Genomic DNA, 23,220 nt, shown 5'->3' with positions numbered 1-23,220 from the left:
ATGCACGCGCCAGAAGAAAGGCACCCTAAAGGCGGCGCTGCATGCACGAGCCCCCGCGGGGTGCAGCTTGTCCTCGATGTTGACCCTCGCCGGTGCGCCACCGCCGCGGTGCGCAGGGAACCGCGCTGGTTTCGGGGCGCACCCGGTGCGAGGCGATCGAGGACGCTATCAGGAATCGCACGGGTGGCGCCATCTCGTTTGTTGGCCATGAAGCTTCAGCAAAGGAGGCGGTTCAGGACAACGTTTGTTCAGGACTCGGGAGGTTTGAAGACGTTCTTCCGACTGTTTTTTCAATGGTCGCAGAAAATTTAGTTTGCAGAAAACTTAGTTTGGCCAAACCAAGTTTTCTGTGACCATTAAAAAACCAGTTGAAAGAGCGTCTTCAAACCTCCCGACTCCGACCTCCCCTAGCGGTGCCGGGCCGATCTTGGACCAATCCGTGCGTGACGCAAATGCCATGGGAACACCGGAACACCCCTTGCGCCCGCGTGTTTCGGTCCTCCGTTGTCATGGGGATTATTACGCCGTTATTCGTCCGCTAACCGCTTTGAACGGAAGCGCTAGCGTCACACCACCACCCTACCACCGTACCAACAGCATCCAGCAGCACCGGGATGCGGCATGCGCACGCAGAAATAAACGGCTGCAACGTAACGAACTGAAACTTCTGTGCAGCTGCTTGCGACAAAGGAGTGCATCGATCAAATCACAGTCAGCTGAAGTGTTTTGACCGATCACGGTGAGCATAATGGTGTATTTGTTCTGTTGGAAACGCAGTACGATACTCAAACTTCGTCTTCGCAGTTCCCGATGACTGAAGGCTCAAACTTGGAACGATATTACCTCTAAGTCCGCCGACGTGACCGCGATTGGGTGTTTTGGACGGTGGGAAAGAGCGTGTATTTCAGCGAGGGTGCGGCTTGACGCAAGCAGCGAAAGCGGGCGGTCGTATCTAAAGTCCCTGTGTAAGCTTTTCTAAAGAAAGCTGATCTAGGGACTTTAGTCGTATCTTGTGATCGCCGCGAACAGAGGCCAGTGGTAAGTCCACGCTGTACTGCTAGAGTTTGAAGATCGAGTCCCAAGACTGCTGTAGACAATTAGATCGGAAAATTGGGCTAGTTGGAATAGATTCATATTGAAAAACGAGCGCAAAAAACAAGGACCAAAATACTAGACAAACACGGACAAACAACGCAGTGTTTGTCCTCTAGTCTCTTAGTCCTTGTTTTTTGCGCTGGTTTTTCAATTTGATGGCTGTAGTGTTGTGGGGCAGGCTCAATTCAAGGAAAGTGGGCAGTGATCGCTTTGGTGACTTTTGGCGAAACGCCGCACGAGAGCAGCAGTTTCTCGTGCGTTGCAAGCGCCGATTACGATGCCGGCGCGGGCTACAAAAAATCTGGTCGCAGCTCTTCGCACGAAGCCCTGATCGACTGGCATTTACATTGCATGGTGACCTGCCATTTGTGAACTTTGAGTTATATTGAAGGTCCCCGCTTTGCAGTACGAGATGACGCAATCGTTGTCCATTTGTGGTTGTCTCTTCAAAAACAAGAAAAGCGTACACATCTACGCGCGTCCGCGCGGCCGGTTTCGAATACGGAGTGGTATATATGCCTTTTCTATGCCACCGGAAGTGTACTCGTTTTGAGGTTGTGGCCCCTGCTTATCGCGTCTGGCTTCCATGTGCTTTGGCCGAGACTGGCTGGCATGTATACACAGCACGTGATTGTCTCAGTTAACAAAGTTGAGAGTTAGCATTTTGTGCTGTTGTTTTTCTCGTCCTCTATTACAAAGTGTAATATTTTATTGAAGTTTACGTCAGAGTGTCTTAATATTATGGAACTCCTATGGTTGTGAGTTTGAGGTCATCATGTTTGCAACTCTCGCAAATTCTGCAGGCACCTGTGCTCACTTCATGCAAAACTGAGATACAGAGGTGGTAGGCAGGTATTCCTAGGTGTTCAGGAATGAAATGCTTGCATCTGTTGTCTGTTTTTTGGAGGGAATTTCAGAAAGTTTGGAAGCATTTGCAATGCATTGATGGCCACCAACAGCCATGGCACAGCTCTGTTTGAGTTACAAGAATTTAAGAAGCTGTCGTATGCCTCTTAATGAGGGAACTCTGCGTAGTCTCATTATGAAGCAAACCATAAGTGATCACCCACAGGTGTAGTGTAAAGGGACTCAACGCATCACTTGTTTTACATTCTGGTTTCATGTGCATTGCAAATTGTGTCTCTGGCCCCAACCTATTCCCTTGCTTTGAACAAACATAGTGGCTCTGGCATTCAGCTGCTGATCACAAGTTCATGGGTTTGATCCTAGCCACAAAATACAAAAACACACGTGTGCTGTGCAATCTCAATGCACATGGTTTAAGTTAATTCATAACTGCGGCGTTCCTCATATCAGGGTGTTGCTTTGGGACATTAATCCCGTCAACTTGTAGTCTGTTCTTTTGCTTCACATGAAAACAATACTGTTTACTTGTTTCTCCTTTGGTGGCATAACTGCACACTAGTTGTGCTCATAGTGAGGGAGCAGTGCCCACTTACAAAAACAATCCAGATACGACTTCTTCATTTTTAAATATAGCTGCTCTCATGTTCCAAAGTTTTGCATACAGGTTGCTGCCTTTGCTTCGCTTCTTCAACAGGGTGTGGGCATGCCTGCTCTGCCCTGTGCATTGCATATATTTATCACTGCCAGTGAAAAGGAAGGTTTTGCCGAGAGGAGTGCTGTGTTTCTAAGATGGCAAAAAGCATGTGGGGTGAGCTAACTGAGGAGTGACTACATGTAAGGAAATGCCCAGAGGAAACCTTGCATTCTTGTTTGGAGTTTCAGCATATGGGACCCAGCTGGTGAAACTGGATCCCATATGCTTAAAGCATATGGGATCCAGGATCCAGCCAGTTTTAAGCAGGTAAAGAACATGTATACTGATGATGCATCCATTGATATTGAATCAACTCTACTATTTCTGTGTATTGGTGTCAGTGGACTTCATTCTGGCCTGCAGTTTTTGTCTTGGTGTTGGAACACGTACAGGAGCTGAACCATGGGTGTGAACATGAAGCCCGAGCACTACCTGGAGAGGGTGCACAAGGTGCTGTCCAAGGACGACAAGACCACCGATGAAAACAAGAGCACCCTCTATAAGGTTCTGGACGGTTTGTGTGGGGAGATGAAGAAGAGTGACCCCATGTTCAAGGCCATGTTTAACAGGTAGCTTGAGTATGTGCTTGGGTTGCTTCGCGAAATCTGTGACTGTTAGGGTGTGCTAATAACCAGAGGAGGCTCGGTCTAGGTCTGCAACATTTCTTTTGGGACCTTGATGCGGAGATTGGGGGTTAAAGGGACACTGAGGAGAAATTGAAGTTGGCTTGTATCGACAGAATACCAGCTCCTGATTACAAAAACGCCACTCATACTGACAACAAAGCTCTTGTAACGTAGAAAAGAGCAAGAACCAAAATACAGGTATCGCCGCCACAGGCCAAACTCGCAAGTACAAGCGTGATGACGTCATAGGACAAAGCAGTGTTGCTAGAACCAATGGTTCTAGCAACTCTAGGACCCGAGAAGCCACAAATCACTGAGGCGCAGCCAATGCATGCGCAAATCTCCTTGACGTCGCCAGATGGCGGCACGAGCCCGACAGCTACGCGCGCGCCTGAAGCATCGGGACCAATCAGCGCCGGCTCACCGGCTCCCGGTGTTCCGCTGGCGGTAACAAGGTACACGGTATGCTAAAGGTGTCTATTTGCGAGAACTTCGTTGAAGGCTTCGAGAACGAGATCCATCGTAACGCTGGCAAAACGCCAGTGCAAACGTAAGCGAAGCGACTGTAGCGACGGCCGCAATAGCCGATAGATGCCTTCAACGTGCGGCCGGCGGTAGCTTTCTTTTTGGCTGCTGCTAGGCCGCACTGCTGGCAGCCAGAAATCACGGAGTCTGCGTTACGTCATGTTCACGTCATGTTTCACGTCACTTAGTCCTGTGTCGTCATAGGAGAATACCAAGTTTGAATCAGAGCGGCGGGAAAAACTTGTTCAACTTCGAATCCAAATTTCTTAGAAATAAACGCATCTTTCGCTGCCGGCCAAGTGGCAACAAAGCCATGACATGCCGGACTATCGGATTTTGCTATAAAAAAAATATTAATAGTGCTCTCCTCACTGTCCCTTTAAGCTCCCACTGCTGGCACGTGTGATTTCTACAGCTTTGTTGAAAAACCTCCTATCCAACATGATTACTTGGTTGCTTTGATTTTCTAAACAGCAATTAAAAAGCTGTGTTATGTGTTTTCTAGGACTTCATATAAGGCCTGAGATTTCTCTTGTTCTTGTATTTGTCAACACTTTTTCCCTACATGGGCGTATGTTGCTTGCATTTTTGGGGCACTGATAGGTTGTTCTCTGAGGCAGTGATGTCAAAGTTGTTTGTGTCAGTGCTGCTTATCCTTAATTTTATGTTTGCATCAGTGGCTCATGAGTACATTGACAAGTGGCTTTCTTCAAGGGGGGATGCGGCTTAAAGTTCCTGAAAATGGCCCAAAAAATTGATTTTTTGAAAATTGTCGTATCCACTTGTACGCCTCATTTTGTATGCTGTCCCAAAGTTTCAGTGCTGAAATCGACCGGGAATTGTAGTCTAAAAAAATTGTTTCGTGAGCCACGCTGGCTCTGCATTGCTGGGAAACACTCGAACAGTGGGTGTTTTTCTCCGTTACGGTTTTCTGCTTACTCACCTTGTGGAGCAGATTTCTTCACAAATGCTCTTTAGATTTTAACCCCATTTGTTTTGTTGCACTCCTAGGACCATATTGCAGGTCAGGACGGTCTGTTTTCAAATTTGTGAATAATAAATCTCGTATGAAATTTTCTTCTCACTCTAGATATGTCAACAGACATAGTCGCTGGTTTGACGGCATACCATCTGGTCAGGAATCGTGGCTGGTGAAGTTCACTGGTCACTGACCATGACCATGTCAAGAGACACTGCATCGCAAAAATTCAAAACCAAAATCTGTGCTTTGTGAAAAATTCAAAGTCTTGACATGTAGCATGCCAGTAGGAACGCAGTGAAAGTTTACCAGCCTTCTACCGCATTGTCTAAACTCTGCAGCCTTTTCATAGTATTCAAAGAAAAAATATGTATTAGAAATCAATTTTCTGAAAATATAACAAATTCTGTTAGGTTAGTCATAAAAATTATTCCTGATATAAAAATTTTCATGTAAATACATCAAGAAACAAACAAAAAAATTTGCTGAAGCCAGTGCCCCCTTTAAGCAATCTGTAGCAGTTCAGTGTTGCCAACTGGTCTGCTCAAGTATAGACCATGCAACATTTATCTGTAGCTTACACAAGGTGCAGTGGTGGCGCTCTTGGTGGGAACCCATAGGAGTGCATAAGAACAAAAATTTCTGGAGTAGTTTTCTGATTTCACGGTGCACCTATGAGGTCGTTCTTTCCTCCACAAAAGTCGAGGACATCCCAGAACAGAATATTCAAGTACTGAATGTCATTTCAAGGTCGATGATGTATTTTAAAGCACCACAATATGTGCATATTGGAGTTACCAGCAGGAGCATGGTCCATAGAAACGTGTAAACAAAATGTTCCAGAATTACTTTTTCATTTCGCAGTGCAGCTATGAAGGTGGCCGTATGTTCACCACTGGCGGTTACTTTTAAGAAGAGCACAGAAAGTATACAATGTCATTTTAAAGCTGATACCTCTTTAAAATGTCATGATAAGTGTCTGTCGTGACGCCGGACATACCCGCCACAATGTCTAGGCATTCTGTAAGTTTGGTGTTTCTCTGAATCGCGCATTCTTCTCATGTAGCCCAACATATTGCTGCATGTGCTGCAGTTGCCCGAGAACGCAGCTGTTCAGTCGAGACAGCCTAGATGCAGACAATACACCCGGCCACCGCCAGTGACCGTGAGTGCTCCCTGTGTTGGTCTATATTTGTGCCCTTGTTTTTTTTTTTGTTACCTAGGCTGTTCTACACCGGAAGCAGCTATGAAAATCTTCGGATACGGGAAGCCGATGAGTTTGACATCAACCTTGTCTTGAAATTTCCTGTTCAAGGACACGAGTTTCAGGTAGCAGCCTTTGGCTGTCTGTTGCTTTCAAGCTTGGCCACCAGCAGTGGGAATTTATTTATTGCAATCTATTGCATGCTTCAATCTGATAACCTCCTAAGCTCTGGAGTGGCATGTCTGCCCTGCATTTTGAAGCCTCTCCGGTGTGCCTGAAGAGGATAGTGCTTGTGGTGGCAGCACTCAGTGCAGTGTGCCTGCGAAGTTTGCGGTTTGGCCCTGTGAGTTCAAGGAAGGATTTGTTAGCTGCTGTGCCTTCTTCATTGTTGTGCCCTGTGCATGGTGCTGCTATGCTGACCCAGCTGCGGGGACCGGGCCTACAGCATGCTTGTCTTTTCCAGCTGGTCGCTGAAAGGCCTGGTCACGTGAGCTACACTCTGACAGAGGGTTGCAGGGAGCGTCTCCTCAACAGCATGGAGGGTCCAGTGTTGCATTCATTCTTTAGCCTCTTCAGCAACCAGCGCAAGTTTCAGCCAAAGCTGTTGAGGACATGGTTCCAGGGAGTGGTGGACAAGGCTCTGAGAGCGTACACGCCACCAAGCGGGGACGATGGGTCGAGGCAGTTTGAGGTGAGTCCTGCTGTGTCAGCGCTACAGCTGTAAGACATGCCCTCAAAAGGTTCTCTCACCACGGTAAAGACTGAAAGAGCAATAAAGTGAATGCCATTGCACATTAAAGGTGCACTGACGAGGAATCTGAACTCGTCTTTTTGCCGCGGGAACTCAATCTACACGTTCCTAGCATTCTTAGAAACTTCGACTTATTGCCCTGTGTGGCCGATTTCCCTAATTAAATCGAATTAACATCCGGCTCCTGCCTTTATTTTTTTAATTCTCCCCGTACGGTGGGCGGAGTCGACCAACACGAGTGCCTTTCAGCCAGCTCCATGGAGGCTTTGCTTTCACTTTATTTTGTTTTTTAGGTTTCCGTGAATAAATAGTTTCATTCGCAGATAATATAGCCGCAAAATAAGCCCACAGAAATAAAAATACGCGTGGACTATTTGCTTCTACGGATTACTACGTATTACTCCGCCGATGGCAGAGCGGCAAGCCGCCACTGGACTGGGATAACACTGGTCCCACTGTCCTAGAAAGGACTAAGCCATGTGACCCGCTGACGGCTTTGCACAGCTGCTTGTAAAAAGAGGTGCGACTGATGTCCCACTTCTGTACTGTTGTGCACTTTTCTTGAAGTGCTTCTGGGCTGTAACCTGAAATATATCCCAGCAAAGGTTACTGCATGAGGGCTACTTGGCATGATGCTACGTTGGTAAACAAGTTTATGCACTACTTGGGAATTCAGAGGAGAACACAACGTAGAGGGTGAAGCACACACAGCAAAGCGCAGCTAGCAAGAGTTGCTAGTTGTGCTTCGCTGTGTATACTCTATCCTGTCCTTTATGTGAATTTCTGAGCAGCGCATAAACTTTTTAACTATAACCCGAGCTGCTTCTTACTGTAAAATGGGAAAAACAAAGGGAAATCAGGCAGCCGTAGCGTCATCAGTGAAAGACAGGTGAGGGAAGGAAGTCGTTTTCTTATTGTGTCCACCAACACACTACTTGGCCCTGATAACCAATGTTTCCTTAGTATGACAGAATGGATTCCGAGAGAGGGAAGGTGCGGGCAACAGAGTGTCGGATGAGATCGGGAAGTTTGCAGGGATAAGGTTGCCTTAGCTGGCACAGGACAGGATTAATTCAGAGGGACCGACCATTGACCAAAATGTGTCAAGCGTTTATGGTGGAAGTGAAAAAAGCATGCCTCACATTGTGAGAATTTAGCACTGCTGCGTCGTAGAAACGAGGATTTCTAATTTTAATTTGACATTGAAAAACACATAAAACAGACTGAAGTGCCATCTTGTGGTGAAACCCTGCCGTTATTCATGACCACATCTCAGTAAAGTATCACTGATTTGTTTAAAATGCAAGTGTTTTAGTGCGCTAGCCAATGAGGAGGCAGTGTGGTCGCTCAGCTGCGGCCAATGAGGGAGCAACCGTATCACAGCTGCAACCATGTAGTGCACATCAGCACGCATTCCACTGATGGTGTGGGATTCTCACCGGGGACTCTGGGCAGAGTGTATGTATGCTCCTCTCGCTACCTCAAACAGTGCTAGTGCACACCTTCGCATTTGAATACCTATGTAAATCAGCTGTAATTTTTTTCACTTTCAGGACCATTCTTCATGTTTAATTAAAGTTTACGCTGTCTCCAGTGTGTCCTTTGATAAAAAACAACGCACCCTCGCATTGCCAAAAATTTGCTTTTAGCTTTTGTCGCTAGGCGGCTCCACTGTGGTTTGCATTCCATGGGCGAAGCGGCAACCACGGTCCACTAAAGCTTTCATTCACTAACCATACATCTCTGTGCCATAGTAGCTTTGGGCACGGAAGCTGTAATGGATGTTGCTCTATATTAAAATGTCTAATTAATGTCTCTGGGGGATGATATTTACATTAGCCTTTGGTACGCCACTTCTGCCAACATGCAGTCGCCATCGCTTTTGCTGATCATAATTTCCAGCATCGGTGTACATAAAACGGGTGCACGCATTGATAGAAAAATTGTCAGTAAGAACTGTCTAGAGCATTCCTGACAAAACCATTGCAGAATCGAGCACCTTAAACAGCAGGCTTTCTGTTGCAGTAAAAAATTTTGGGTGCTTAAAGTTAGTGTTCTAAGGGGGATATGGGACAGGCCGTTTTTGTGCAGGTGGATGCAGCTAGGCTGATGGCGATGATGATGCCTTATGTAGCAGGTGCGGACAAGCCAGAGCGGGCCAGCCAAGACCCTGTATGTGGACCTCCGTGGCGGGGGATGCATTGACATCGACCTAGTGCCCGTCCTGGAGCTAAGCTATGGCCAACTTCCTGAAGGTGTCCCTCGTCAGGAATGGGTCGAGGAACTGCCCGAGGTGCGCATCTTACAGCCACCTCGTAGTGGCTGTAAGCAGTTCAGAAAAGCCTACATACATGAATGAGGCCACCAGTAGCTGCTGAAAGCAAGGGGGCAGTCGGGACATTAAAGGGATACTGAACCAAACTTTTGGAGCTGCTCTTTTGAATGTAAACAAGAGCTTGACTGCTAAAACTGATAAATATGACAAGCATTTTAGCAAAATAGGCGAATAACACGCTTTTTTTCGCAATTTATTGCCGTATCATTGCACCTGGCAGCCTCCTGTGGAAGCTGCGACTAGACGTCATTACACCCGTACGCCCACCGTTCCCGCAGAAGCACGATTGCCATCGCTACTCGCGGCTTTTCCATGTCTGTCGTCTGCTCACGGCGTACACAGATATGTCAAAGTGTTAATCGATGCTGTCTACATACCATGTATGCACGCTTACGTCCGCTAAATGCAGCTACTTTTTCCGGACCTTACTCCATTTCTAACATTCTCACTTTTAAAACAGAAGCGCGACGATGTTCATACTAGTGGCGCTATCTGGTGGTCAAGAGGGGAAGCATTGTTGTCAACAAACCGACACCCCTCTTAGCCTAAAGGGGGCAGAATCGTCACTCTAAATAAAAAATAAAGCAAATTTATTACTCGTAAGTTTTTTTATGGGCGACAGGAGACGAAGCGAAAGACCGGTGGCCCATTTATGGCCAGCGAACGCGCTGAAGAAGCCAGTAACAACAACGCAACCAGTCCGAAACGAGGTTTCATGCATCGAAGGGCGCCGCCATATTTGTCGCCACGGGAGGGTGTCATGACGTCACGCTCTTCACCTCGCGCTGGCCGGGAGGGCTTGGCGCGCGCTCAGGAAACATCGAAAATAAAACCATCCGCTGAAAAATATGCGCAGTGACGACTAGATTTCGGTGTAATCACATTACGAGAATCTATTTTCAGTATTTTTGTTCAATTTTCAGATTTTGCTTCAGCATCCCTTTAACAGCTGTGCTGTTCTTGTTATACTGGTCCCAAAAAAACAGAGTAGGGTCTTCCTGTTATTCTTTCTCCTTTTTCAAGGGATGGCCTTTATTGTGCCATTATGACTGATGCTTTCCTTCTTTATGTGCCTGTAGAGAATGTCTGTGCGTTCTGCTCAAAACGGTGACGTTTGTTTCAGTTTTAAACTCTTCTTGTTGGTTAAAATTGCAGGAAAAGCAAGTATTTCTCTGAAAATTGCAATAATGCTCTTTCCACAGAAGAAAGAAGTGTTCGAATCACAACGCTACCAGTATTGGTTGGTGTGTTACTTGCCCTGAAATGTTGAAAAAACAAGAGGAAAATGTGCCAGTGTGACTCAGGGATGGGGAGGTAGTGCTGTACATATCTCAGGAGTCTTCCCTTGAAACGACATCCCTCTCAGTTTTCAAACAGAGCATTGGAGCACTTTCTTCTGGTTAGGAAGAAGTTGAACACCTCTCTTCCATTGACTTGCTGCAAGAAAGCAACCATTTTTTCTTTTTTTTACCGCTGACATCCTGGTCAACCATGTCTGACCATACATACATTCCAGAGTCTGCAGGATGAAGCAGCTCTTGCTGTGTGGTGTCGGAATCGGTAAGCTTCTTAGCTGTGAGGTGGATGTCAACCCAGCTGATCTTTGTCTCTAGCTGCCGTGATGAGTGGGATCATGCACGGTAAGAAAGGTTAAGAGAATCCTTTTTTTGTGGTTTAATGATCTGCTTAATGGAGCAGCTGTCAGGCAAACAGTTTGCTCTGAAAATAAACAGGCACAGTTGTGAGTGGTAGACTAGCAAGCGTGGCCTTTGTGGAAGTGCCAGTCTATAATGTCCAAATGCTGATACCATCCTGTGGTTTCTTGCCGCAGTTGGACAAAATGTGGTTCATGGTTCCCAAGAATCCCGAGGACAATGAGGACCTCTGGCGCATTCATTTCCCGACTGCTGAGAAAAAGTTGATAAAGGACTTTAAATGCCTCAAGCCCACAATCAGGCTGGTAAAGGTGAGCACGTATGTTCCATTGCTGAGGGTTTCACCTTTGCTCGGAGATCATGATTCACCTACTGCCTCGGGATCACAGTCTGCGCTGACATCTCTGTGCTTGCTGCTGCAGTGATGTGGGTGACATCGTTTTATGTGGAGCCTTACTGAGCAAAAATTTCATTTAAACCTCTTTGGCAATGCAACAGTCTCTAGGGACATATTGGATTTGACACAATTCCCTTTGGAAGCCGTCTGCAGGCACTCACGTTTTAAGAGGACAAATCAGCACAGGCTGTTTTGAAAGATGACTATGAAGTGGCGCTTCTCTCATAGCCTTAGTCGCTTTGGGACGTTAAACCCCATAAACCAAACCTATAAGTGTGTGGCAGTCCACTAGGCAGACTTGTAGAACCTGTGCTCTCGGCAGCTGTGCTTTATCAATGAAGCCTGGGATAAAAGTGCTGGTTGCATTTAATGCTGGAGGTGCCTACAGGTATGCCTACAGCTACAGGTTTGAGCTCGGATAACGTTGTTGGAAACAGTATAATGCAATATGTTCTTGCATATCCTTTTCACCTCCTCACTTATTTCAGAAGTTTTAAGAAAAACTGGGGATTGGGTTTTTTCCTTTGATTTTTGAAAAACAGTATTATATTGAAAAATGCCAGATTTAGGGCAGTGTTTCTCTCACATCCCTTCATTATCCCTTTGTGGGACAGCGGGACACATACGTCGCACTCTTTCTATCGCCATGGTTTGAGTAGTGAGCCTAAGCCACTGCATCCATTGCTTTCATACCTATCCCGCAACCTCGTGGTTGTCCAAAAAGCTTTTCTGCATTCGTTTTTAAAGGTGCACTAAAGAGGAATCTGAACTAGTCTTTTTACGACGAGAACTCAATCTACATGTTCCGAGCATTCTTAGAAACTTCTAATCATTGTCCTGTGGGACCGGTTTCCATAATTTAAATCGGATTAAACGATTCGCCTTGAGAGCCGTCTCGTCGGTTGGAAGAGTTGCGAGTGTACAGCTACCCAAGAGGGCGCTTCAGATGGTCTGTGGGGTCAGTGCACGGTGGAAAGAGAAGCTGGAGAGGAGAACAGGAAGGGTCAGCGCATTGAAGACGGAACAGGAAAGGAAGCATGCCACCACTTCTGTGAAGGAGCTTGAGCTCAAAAGTTAGGAAGTGTTTGCTGACGCTGAGATATGGGTGTGCCTTTCCACTCCAAAAAAAGACTCTCTGAAGCAGTGAAACAACACTGAGCCATTGTGCACGAGCCAAGAGTATGTCAGGATGGTTGAAGTCATCTTTCCAGCATTCCATTATGATTTGTTTCCTTATTTCGGTCCTGCAAATTAACTGGCAGATTTCTATAATCTGCAGTTGGTCTAAATAGATTTTGCACCTACCTATGTTTGCTGAGAGAGAATCTCACTTGTGACAATGTTTGGGCCCCATACTAACAAGCTTACTATCAGTAGATGAAAATAGGATAGAAATATCTCACATTTGAAATTTTTTTTATTATTCATTATTTCAGAATACTGCAGGCCACTGCTTGGCCCAAGCAGGAATAAATGTGCATTGTTACATAACCGAAAGAATAAAATTATACAATATAAGCAGCACACGGATACCAAAACAATAAAACCAAAAGAATAAAATTATGCAATATTAGCAGCACACGGATAAAAAACATACATATAAACAATATTAGCAGGTAAGTAGACGATTTAACACATCAGAAAAATTTTGTGAGGAAACAACAGATGCCGGTTACGAATTCCAATCTTGCACTGTTCTAGGGAAAAAACTGTATTTAAAACTGTCAGTTTTGGCAAAAAGGGGAGCAAGTGAACACTCATGAACGCTCCGAGTCCTTCTCACTAGAGGACGCTTAATGCACTCTGGAAGCTTTAGTTTATTTTCACCTGTTAAACTATTAAACAATATCAATCTATTAATCTTTGTGCAGATTTATAGTGTATGAATGTTATTTGAGATCATTGACTGCGAGGGAGAGTCTTTTCTTTTGTATTTTCCGTATATAAACCTAACCGGTTTCCTATTGACTTTTTCAAGGACCATTATGTCTTTTTTCGTGTACGGGTACCACACGACTGAAGCATATTCAAGTAAAGACCGCACACAAGTTTTGTAAGCCAATTTTTTTATGTGTGCTGGGGTAGTTTTTAGCTTTCTTCATAAAATCCATAGCTTTCGTAATGCAGCTGTAGAAATATTAGCAATGTGTGCCGACCATTTTAACTCATTGTCAAGTGTTACCCCTAAATATTTATATTTCTCAACTTCCAAAATCATATTGTCGCGAAGACGGTAAGGAAGCAAACTGGGAGGCTTTTTTCTAGTTATACGTAAGAGAACAGTTTATTCACTATTACGTTCCATAGCTCATTTCAGACACCGTTCTTCAATGGCAAAAACTGCTTTTTGTACAGAACTGTGGTCATGTTCGGATGAAATTTTTTTAAGCACAACACAGTTGTCTGCGAATAACTTAACAGAGACATCTTAAGGAACAGCCGTAACTAAATCATTAACATATATTAAAAAAATGGCTGAGGCTTAACTTGGCTGAGGCTTAACTTGGTTAAGCCTGGAGAATGCAAAGCATCATCGTGTCGCGTAATTTGGAGGCGCACAACCACAGCGACGGCGCGAGGTGGGCCCCCGTTTCTCCACTGTCGTGACGTCATCGTGTCACGTGGTGTGACGTCATGTATCACGTGATTTGGAGGCGCACAACCACAGCAACGGTGCGAGATGGGCCCCCCGTTTCTCAACTGTCGTGACGTCATCGTGTCACGTGGTGTGACGTCATGTATCACGTGATTTGGAGGCGCACAACCACAGCGACGGTGCGAGATGGGCCCCCCGTTTCTCAACTGTCGTGACGTCATCGTGTCACGTGGTGTGACGTCATGTATCACGTGATTTGGAGGCGCACAACCACAGCGACGGCGCGAGGTGGGCCCCCGTTTCTCTACTGTCGTGACGTCATCGTGTCACGTGGTGTGACGTCATGTATCACGTGATTTGGAGGCGCATAACCACGGTGAAGGGCTGAAGTGGTAGCTAAAGTAGTATGCTTCGCATAAGACAACAATGGCCCAAGCACACTTCCCTGGGGAACTCCTGAGTGAACACTAACAACACTAGAAGCGGTCTTATTAATTTCTACATATTGCCATCTGTCTGTAAGGTAGGCTTGAACTCATTGAATGATAAAGAAAGGCACACCCATGCATTCCATCTTATTGAGATGTTTGCCCTGTGGCGCCTTATCGAAGGCCTTGCTGAAATCAAGGAAAACCACGTCCGTTTGCCCAGGCATATCAAGCACCCGCGCAAATGTTTGACTTGATTTGGAGTGGGTTTTGCCATTTTTTTTTTTAAGAGGTTAAATTCACTGCGCATTTTACTAACCTCTCCCTTCTGTTTTCTTTTTTTACTGTAATGCTACCCTTTACAATTCAAATTGGATTTGCAGACAAAATTTTTATATTCGTGCACCTCTGCTACTGAGTCATTTTCATTCTTAACATGCTTGCTAGAGAATGACAGTACGAGTCGGCAGTATGTCAACCCGTCTTGACATAAAACGAAGTTCTGTGTCACTCGGAGAATTTTTCAAAAGCGCTCTGGGAAACTTGCAAAACTCTGTGAATTTGGAAACGTCAGCTTGGTAGGCACCCTGGACACACTAGGATTTTTTGCTGTGCCTTATGTCTAGGGGTTGGACTTTTCGGTTTCAACCAAAAAAGCGAGAAAAGTACGCCGAATTTAGTTTTTGAAATAAGGTTTTAACCAAAAAAGGTCAGTATTCTTGGCAGGCCAGGCATAGCTAGGTGGCAGTTAGGTATAAGTTACACTCAAAGTTGGAAATTAACTAAGTAGGGAACCCAGTGGCTTGGTGAAACAGTGGCATTGTTGGATAAGCTGCTCAGATGTGTGATTTGAGCCATTTTCTGTTTTTTTACACTCCTGTGCAGAGCAGGAAGCACCACGTTCTGGCCACCGGCTAGCTAAGCACAGTTTGTTCACTATTATTCTCCGCTTAGAGTACTTAGTCGGTTAAGTAGGTTTGTCAAGTACAAGGAGGGCACTGACAGGAAGCGACGATTGAGTCACAGTTCCATCGCTGCCATCTACATGCAGACCACGTGATACACCCACCCTCTCGCTCAGCCAAGCACAACAACCCAAAGAAACCATGTCAGCCTAGGTCTTACTAGTAAATTCCACTTGCTTGTTTGGTTTGGTTTGGTTTATGGGGTGTAACGTCCCAAAGCGACTAAGGCTATGAGAGACGCCGTAGTGGAGGGCTCCGGAAATTTCGACCACCTGGGGTTCTTTAATGTGCACTGACATCGCACAGTACATGGGCCTCTAGAATTTCTCCTCCAAAGAAATTAAACCGCCGCGGCCGTGATCAACCCCGCTCTTTCGGGTCAGCAGCTGAGGACTATAGCAAATTCCACTTGCGCTCTTAACTGCCAACTGTCTCATTAAACTTGCGTTTATTTTTTAAATGACGAAAGCAATTCCTTCTAAAAGCACACCCCCAAGTGCAAAATTACTGGTAAATTATGTTAACTACTGGCTAACAAACTGCTCATGCTAACAAAAATGCCATAGTGACTTTTTACCGCACAGAATTGCCACATTAAATATCCAAAAAAAGTCAGTCATTTATCGAAGATAATATTCGCCAAAAAAAAAAAAACTGCAACTTGCATTCTGAATTAAACACCAAAAAATTTTTGTCCGCCGAATTTTGGGCAAACAAAAACCAAACAGTCTAACCCACACTTATGTCAAGTCACGAAGCACGAAATATAACAACCAATGCATTCAACAAATCGTTTCTTCCTTGCGCGATTGAATTTTGGAATAACTTACCCGAAAACATTGTCGTTGAAACTAATCCTTCCAACTTTAGACAGTTACTCATCGACCATTTCCAAGAAAAATAAAACTTTCCATGTATCAGCTCCGATGTGCTACAAAATGATCACTTTATTTGATGCATTGTTTTACTGTGGTGTGTATTTCTGTATGTTTTTTTTTTCACATTGTTTTTGATTGACTATATTAATGTATTTACTATTTTGCTTGTTTCTCACATTGTCTTTGATTGACTTCATAATTTGTTTACTGTTTTGCTTTGTCTAGCTTTCTTTCTAGTTTTTATTCTTTTTTTTCTCTCTTCTTGTTCTTTTTTTTTTTGCCTTTTCTTATGTATGACCGTCGGACACTTGTATCCCCCCCCCCCCCCCCTTATGTAATGTCCCCACGGGACCCTTAAGGGTTAATAAATGATGATGATGATGATGAAAACAGAGCTGGGGATGCGCATTGTCACTTTCTCGTGAACACATAACAGCAGTTCACCATTTTCTGGTACAACACGCTTTGAATCTGCTTGTTCCAGTGCGTGGGCTGATTGTATTCAATAGTGTAAATGTGCGTATGCTTGTCCACAGGCTCTGAGGGACCGACACAGCTGGAAGCTTCTCTCTTCGTACTCCATCAAGACGGTGGTGATGCGCCACAGGCTGGCGAAACCCCAGCAGTCGTACTGGCACAAGGATAACCAGTGGAACGTGCTGCTCGAGGTGTGTGAGGAAGGCGTGGATGGTTCACATGGTTTGTGCACGCACGCAGTGGAATTTGGGTCTCATTCTGCTCATGCCTACTGTTGCAAAGCAATACATTGGAATGCTTGCCACCTCTGCCAGACTGGCATTCAAGCCTTCACTGTCATCACGCAAGCGTACAAGGCTGGGCATTAAATTAATGATTGGTTGCTCGGGAAGAGCAATATGGGTCGCACAGTCCCTACCGGTGGCTGTGATAGGAACAGCCACCTGCCATTGCAGTGGCGCATTGCTTAAAGGGCAACTGCAGCACTTTTTTGAAAGTTTCGCAATATTCAAGGATTCAAATCTATGTACTCTGTAGGTAAAGCATGCCAAGTGTTTTTGCACTAGCATTTAAAATAGTGACGTAATCGACGATTGAATTTTTCGCTTCTCCGCAATGCACCGGAGGAGTGCAGGAAAACTCAGCGTGACGTCACGGAAGGTATGATTTCAAATTACCGCTGTCGTCAGTCACACCCTACCCTGACGCGTTAGACGCTGCCAAACAACTCGCGGCAGGGTTTGCCTTCGGTGGCGTTGTTTTTTTTCCTTCAGAGCAGGCGTTTGTGCGTTGGAAATGTACCGATACCTTCGATGACGTCATCATGCGCCCCTCACTTGGCGTTGTGCGCTGCGGAGAAGCTTGCAGGGCGTCCGGATTTTAATCAGCGATTACTTCACTATTTAAAGTGCTAGCCCAAAAAGACTTCGCATGCTTTACCTGCAAGTTTCACACATTCGACCCCCTTAAGCTCGTTGATTTCTAAAACCTATGCAGTTTCCCTTTAACCACTGCGCCACTGCACTGTTAGTGGTGTATGAGGACTCGCCGCCATCTATGGATGTTAAGTAGAAAATGACCAATTCTGCATGTATGGGCATTAATCCACTGAAGCTATTGCGACACACCCTTAAGGCATAGGTTAAGTGCCCCTCCAGTTGAAGAATGGGTTCCATTCACACATGCTGGTGGGCCAACTGTGGCCTCTCTATGCAGGGGCGCAACCTCCTCTGTAATTTCCTTTCCTCAAATTCATTTTCTGCACTATGGGGGGGGGGGGGGCTTTTTTTTGTTTCTTTTTTCACTCCCACTTCCTCCCTTCCTCTGCAAACAGATGATGGCAGTTACTGTGTAATTTCCTTTCCTCAAATAGAATTTTCATTTTCTTCACTACTACAGCTCCTCTTTGTCTTTCTTCTTTCACTCCCACTGTCTCCCTTCCTGTACAGTGTGGTTCTGAAGCCACAGCAACAACAACACAAAAGTGTGATTCAGGGGTCCACTGACCCAGGGAGCCAGTTATGAGTGCTTCCTTTCCTTAAAATGAGCCAGCTTTCCTTAAAATGAGCCAGTTACGAGCGCTTCCTTTCCTTAAAATGGTCGGAGTGTAAAATGTCAAGTGTGAAAGGTCAAAGCTAAAGCCAATGAACACAACGCCGAACAGACAACAGGGACACCGAAACAGGGCACCAAAGAGCTCGCTCTAAAAATTTAAATCAAAATAGAGACCGCAGTCACCAAAGAAAATAAAAACTGCACATGCGGGAAGCCCGCCACGCGCCAAGCGGTTCGGGGAAGCGGTGGTGGGTTGACCACAACACTTTCGCCAAGCACACTTTAGAATTTGCAAAGTGTCTTCGGTAACTTTTTTTTTCTCCAGCACAACTTCAGGATTGCTCATGCACTAACACTAAGTCTACTACACGAGACGCTCAGTTTCTACACTTTGAATAGAACATCGATAGCACATACATTAGTGTTAAGAGATAATTCTGAATATCTGACATGAATAATGAAAGAAGTTTTCTTAGTACTTGTAAGATATGTTAAACTCAGTGGCATCGTAACAATTTTTGATAGAGAAGCCTGATTTGCAATTTTGTTTTGTAGTTAGTGACACTCTTATTGGTTGTGCATGTGTTTGCATTCTGTTTAGGTCCTTGAAAGGCTGCAGATGGAGCTGCTCACTGATGGGCCAGGCATCTGTTCTCTCTTTGACGAGAATGTGAGCTTGATTCAAGGATCGGGTGTTAAGACAAGAAAGAACATAGCCGACCGTCTGAAGAGAATTGTGAACATCCTGACCAAGCATCCAGAGAGAACACTCGAGTTCTTCCTGGAACCATCTCCGTCTGTACCCAGCAACAGTTCCCCGACTGCAGACGAAGTCATGATGAGGCAGTTGGCTAGTTTGTCACTCTCAGCCAGTAATGTTTCTTTTGGTGAAACTAGTACAGACTGTGGGGTGGACAGCCGGGATTCGTCTTTTGCAAACGGTGCCCTCGATGTCTCCCCAGGCAACCAAGTTTGTGTGTCCGCTGATCGTACACAGGAAGCAGGAATCATGGTCACTCGGAAGCTGCTGAATGAATATGTTGGAGCTGACCCGGTTAAAGTCACACTGTCTGTTCTACTCAGTGACGGGCGTCTGCTTGGCGAGACCAGCAGCACTCTGCACAGTTGTCCAGACCAAATGTTGGCAGTTTCACTGGGAAGGCTCACTGGCCTTACTGAGGTATCCCTCTTGGTCGTGAGGCTCTGCTTTGAGGCAGTTGGCCAGGCAGCTTCAACCCCCAAAGACGCGACTAGCATGCTCTCGGTGATGACTGCCAAAGGAAGGCAGCTGGCGAACTCATGCTTTCACCTAAGAGTGGGCAACAGAGTTGAGCAGTGCGAGCTGCGCCTACCGTTTCCGCAAGTGGAGTGAAATGCCCAGGTTTAGATCTGGAGAAGCATCGCCAAAGCATGTGTAGCAAACTACAAAACTGAAACTAACTTTATTTTCAGATAAGGGAAACAGTGCCAGGCTAGGGCAAGTTTTCAGTTGACTCGATGGTTTCCAGACATGTAAGTGTAGAAAGCCAGTCTGCATGCATGAGAGTTTATCCTTGCGTGCTATGTGCAGAGTTGGTGCAATTCGTGCTCTCTTGCTTTGCTATCTAAGCTGCATATCAGCCGCGAAATGCTGCAGCGTTCAGCAGTTGGAGGTGATGGAAGGACGCTCTTTCTCTTGCTAAGAAGCAGCGTGCAGTGCACTCAGTGTTTCATGACAGCTAGGAAGTGAGAGGTGCCAACTTCAGGATTGAAGCTCGGGCTATTCAGGTGACGAGTGTAGTTTGACAGCCTACCAGAACATGTCTTGGTGAGATTGAGCTTACCATAGCTTACAGCACAGTGGTGGTGCTGTGACAGCTGCATAAAAAAACTGAAGCATGTCACTCCAGTCTGGGAGCAAAGACCCACTACATGCTCACTCTTCTTGTTGCTTTGTTGCTGGCGTAAATCTGCAGCCGTGTCACCTGTCAACTGCTGTACAATTAATGCGACACTTAGTTTAGTACCTCTATGTGGGGACCAGATTCTTGGAATTGTCTGTATGAATAACTCATCATTACTGCCTTTGCAATGTGATAGCACAGAAAATGAACTCTGCTTTCTTAAACCAAAGTACAAAAGTTGAAGTATGCTGCTGTGATAAGTAGCAATGGGAGGCTGTGGGCCACTTTTTACTGCACTGCTCATACAGAAATTGTATCCCATAAAATGTACAGACTTTTGTATCGGGAGCAGTTTCCTGATCTCTGGTGGGCAGCCTACTCAGGAGTGAAAACATGAATAACAGTATTTAGTTATATTTGGCCAATATAATACGTTTCACGGCATAGCCGCCACCAGCTATAGCTCGTTCCTCATTTCAATTGATGGGCAGCCATGTTGCCCTGGCAGAAGTGAGGAGGAGGGGCCTGAGATGTCACATAAAAAGCAGCCAATAGCTGCAATCCAGTCACTGGTCGAACCCACACGTGCACACCGAAGTTGAACCCACTTTCTTCAGGTCGCCAGACAGGCCGGACGCCTATTGTCTGGCCTGTGCACTCCGTTGTCCACATGCTTGCGGATCTGCACAGAAAACGACAGTATGATGGCCTTTGAAAGGGCCATGTAACACAATTTTAATATATTTGTTTTCTCTCTTGGTTGCAGATAGTGAGTCGTGGTGATGCTATTGGCATAGATCGTACCGCGTTTATTCCGGTTTTTATGATTTTAATTAGCTCACGAAAACAAATTCATGACACTGATGGCATCACCACACAGTGGAGGTTTTTAGCAGTGGATATAACATCATTTGGTGGGAGCTTGATGACTGTACTAACAGCAAATATACTGCAAATTGTGTTAATAATGAAGATATGTTTTGTCACATTTTGCATTTTATAGTATTAGATCAACAAAACCAACACGTTTGCCTTACATAAAAGCACTGCAAGCAAGTAAAACAAAAAAATTTGCGGTCTAATCCGGGCTATGCCTAGATTATACCACTGCAGGAATGCATGCGTGCTGACCCATGTTCTGTTGCCATAAACAAAGTAGAGTTTTTGAGGAAACTTCCTTTTAATCACACGTGTGCTCTGTGCTGTCACGCAAGACAGCGAGTAACGCATTTGGTAACTGAGACACATAGTTCATGCTGGTTACATCAACATGCTGCGCAAAGATGTAATCAATGCATTGTCTGGTTATTGTCCGGTGATGGGTTTGGTTTTGCTGTGCATGTCCTGTGAGCCTTACTGGGAAGGTACCTTGTTCAATAAAGCACAGTTGCTAGCTCAGTCGGTGTTGTGTGCATTTCTCATTTTGTAGCGAAAGCTACACTGGCCACGAACTTGCGATTTCGCTGTGGCGGTGCTCCGAGGAGACAGAGAGCGACCTTGAGCCGTTGCCTAGCAACCGCCGCGCCATTTGGCATGACGTCACACAGCGCGCCTTGCCGCGGAGCCGCCGCCGCCGTTTGGTGTAATGTCACACCGCCTGCCCCGTCGCTGCTCTCGCTTTCGCTACGTATATATCCTGGCATAGCCAAGCCACTGCCAGTTTTTATTGCGAAAGCAATACTACGCTAGGTTTTGAGCCTTCAGCGTGGTCCCGGCTGTAGTCACAAGTCTGTGACATCATTCCGAGGTGAAATCTGAGCTACCAAGTCGGTTCGTCGGCGCGGTCCCAGCGGTAGGCACGAAGCGCCGCAGATCCCAGGCAGTAAGAGAGGGGACTGCGTTCATTTCGAGGAAAGGCGTCTTACCAACTCTGTGGCGTTCATTGATGCCCTCTGACATAGAGAGCGTTGTAGACTGCGTTGATTTGGAGGAAAGGAAAGGCGCTTTACCAACTCGGTGATTTAGTGGACACCTCAATAGCACTTTAAGCCATTCCGGCGTTCAATGATGCACTCTGACATAGGCAGCGTTGTAGACCGCGTTGATTTGGAGGAAAGGAAATGCCTTTCACTACTTTAGTCGCTGAAGTTGCTCGTAATTTGCTTTCGCAAACTTCCGGGCTTAACCAAGCTAAGCCTCTGCAAATTTTTTCTCATGTTTTTGACTGGTTTTTCGCCTATGTACCAACTTGCCCAGATCTCAACTCTTCTGCAAAACGTATCCTCATCAAAGGGGGCGCCATTGGCGTTCCGCTTCCATCGAAACACGGCCGCGCGGTCGGGTTCGAACCCGGGTACTCCGGCTCGGTAGACGAGCGCCTTACCACTGAGCCACCGCGGCGGGTAAGGTGGCAGAATGGGTGGGGACTTTAATGTAGGTATAAAGACAAGCGGTAATTTCTCATCACTTATGCGGGAGAACATCCCGTTCCTCTCGCTAGTAAGGCCCCCACAGCTGTGACAACCTCGCGAAAGACTTGCGCAGACCTCGTCTTTGAGAACCAGGCATTGGTGCAGCAAGTCGAGCATATATCCATCTATTTCTCCGTCCACAAAGCTTCCTTCGTGACAATCAAGAATTGTTAGTGGAGTGCTTCTTGAAGAAGAAATATCTGAAAAATAACAAGTTGCATGTCTTGCTCGAATTCTTTGCCTCAATCTATCGAAAAGCTGTAACAGCTGATGAGCTGCACTCAAATTTCGCATTAGGAAGTAACGTAATCGTCGGCAATTTTTGGCTCCGCAGCAGACTCCGGTGCCATTGTGGGAGGTAGGAATCGCGCTTCGTTTTCTTTTTGTGCGACAGAGTTTTGGCGGGAAGCAAGGGCGTCCGGTGAACTTTTTCCAGGGTGGTGCACCCGATGGCCGGGTATGGGGGAGGCGGCAGGTTAGCACCAAAAAGGAACTATTTGTGGTCTAAACTGCGCACATTTTTTTTATTGCATTTTCACAACGGGTACAAAGAAGTAAAACATGTCAGCAACACTTGCACTGACACGGCAGGTTAAAATTTTTTCAGTTCAACCATGCTCGACTGGACCGGTTATATGTGTCGTCAGACTTTGTTCCTTAATTTTGTGTACCTCGTAGGAAGTAAAACCGGTTCCATTTAGCGACCATTGTCTAGTGGTTGCAAACTTTGGCAGGATACGCTTTAAAAAGCCGTTTAATTGGGCTTTATGGAAACTCAATGTAAAGTTATTGGAGCAAGAACGCTTTGTCAGTACAGTAGGAAAAGAGCTAGAAAAGCTGCTCATGGACCAACCGTGAAGTTACGCTGTTCAGTGGGAAGAAATTAAGCAGTTCGTCAAA

At 45.7% G+C, this 23,220-nt stretch overlaps 1 protein-coding gene across 2 annotated transcripts; it reads left to right on the top strand.

Moving 5' to 3' along the window:
• Positions 1 to 436: 436 nt before the first annotated feature.
• Positions 437 to 21,307, top strand: LOC149334844 (cyclic GMP-AMP synthase-like receptor). Of its 2 annotated transcripts, none has more exons than XM_089551472.1 (8): positions 437 to 739; positions 3,049 to 3,225; positions 6,010 to 6,115; positions 6,454 to 6,681; positions 8,879 to 9,034; positions 10,908 to 11,042; positions 16,532 to 16,663; positions 18,628 to 21,307. In XM_089551472.1, the coding sequence occupies exons 2-8, from the start codon at positions 3,059 to 3,061 to the stop codon at positions 19,396 to 19,398; spliced, it is 1,695 nt and encodes a 564-aa protein (XP_089407598.1). In that variant the 5' UTR covers positions 437 to 739; positions 3,049 to 3,058; the 3' UTR covers positions 19,399 to 21,307. The 2 variants fall into 2 exon arrangements, with proteins under 2 accessions (XP_089407598.1, XP_089407597.1); XM_089551471.1 differs by having other exon boundaries at positions 443 to 739; positions 8,876 to 9,034.
• Positions 21,308 to 23,220: the final 1,913 nt, after the last annotated feature.

Source organism: Amblyomma mixtum, chromosome 7 (genome assembly GCF_055824585.1).
Source record: "Amblyomma mixtum isolate Tamu chromosome 7, ASM5582458v1, whole genome shotgun sequence".
In the NCBI taxonomy this organism is placed as follows: Eukaryota; Metazoa; Arthropoda; class Arachnida; order Ixodida; family Ixodidae; genus Amblyomma; species Amblyomma mixtum.
The sequence above is the reverse complement of the archived record's forward strand: the minus strand, read 5'-3'. Positions and strand labels throughout refer to the sequence as shown.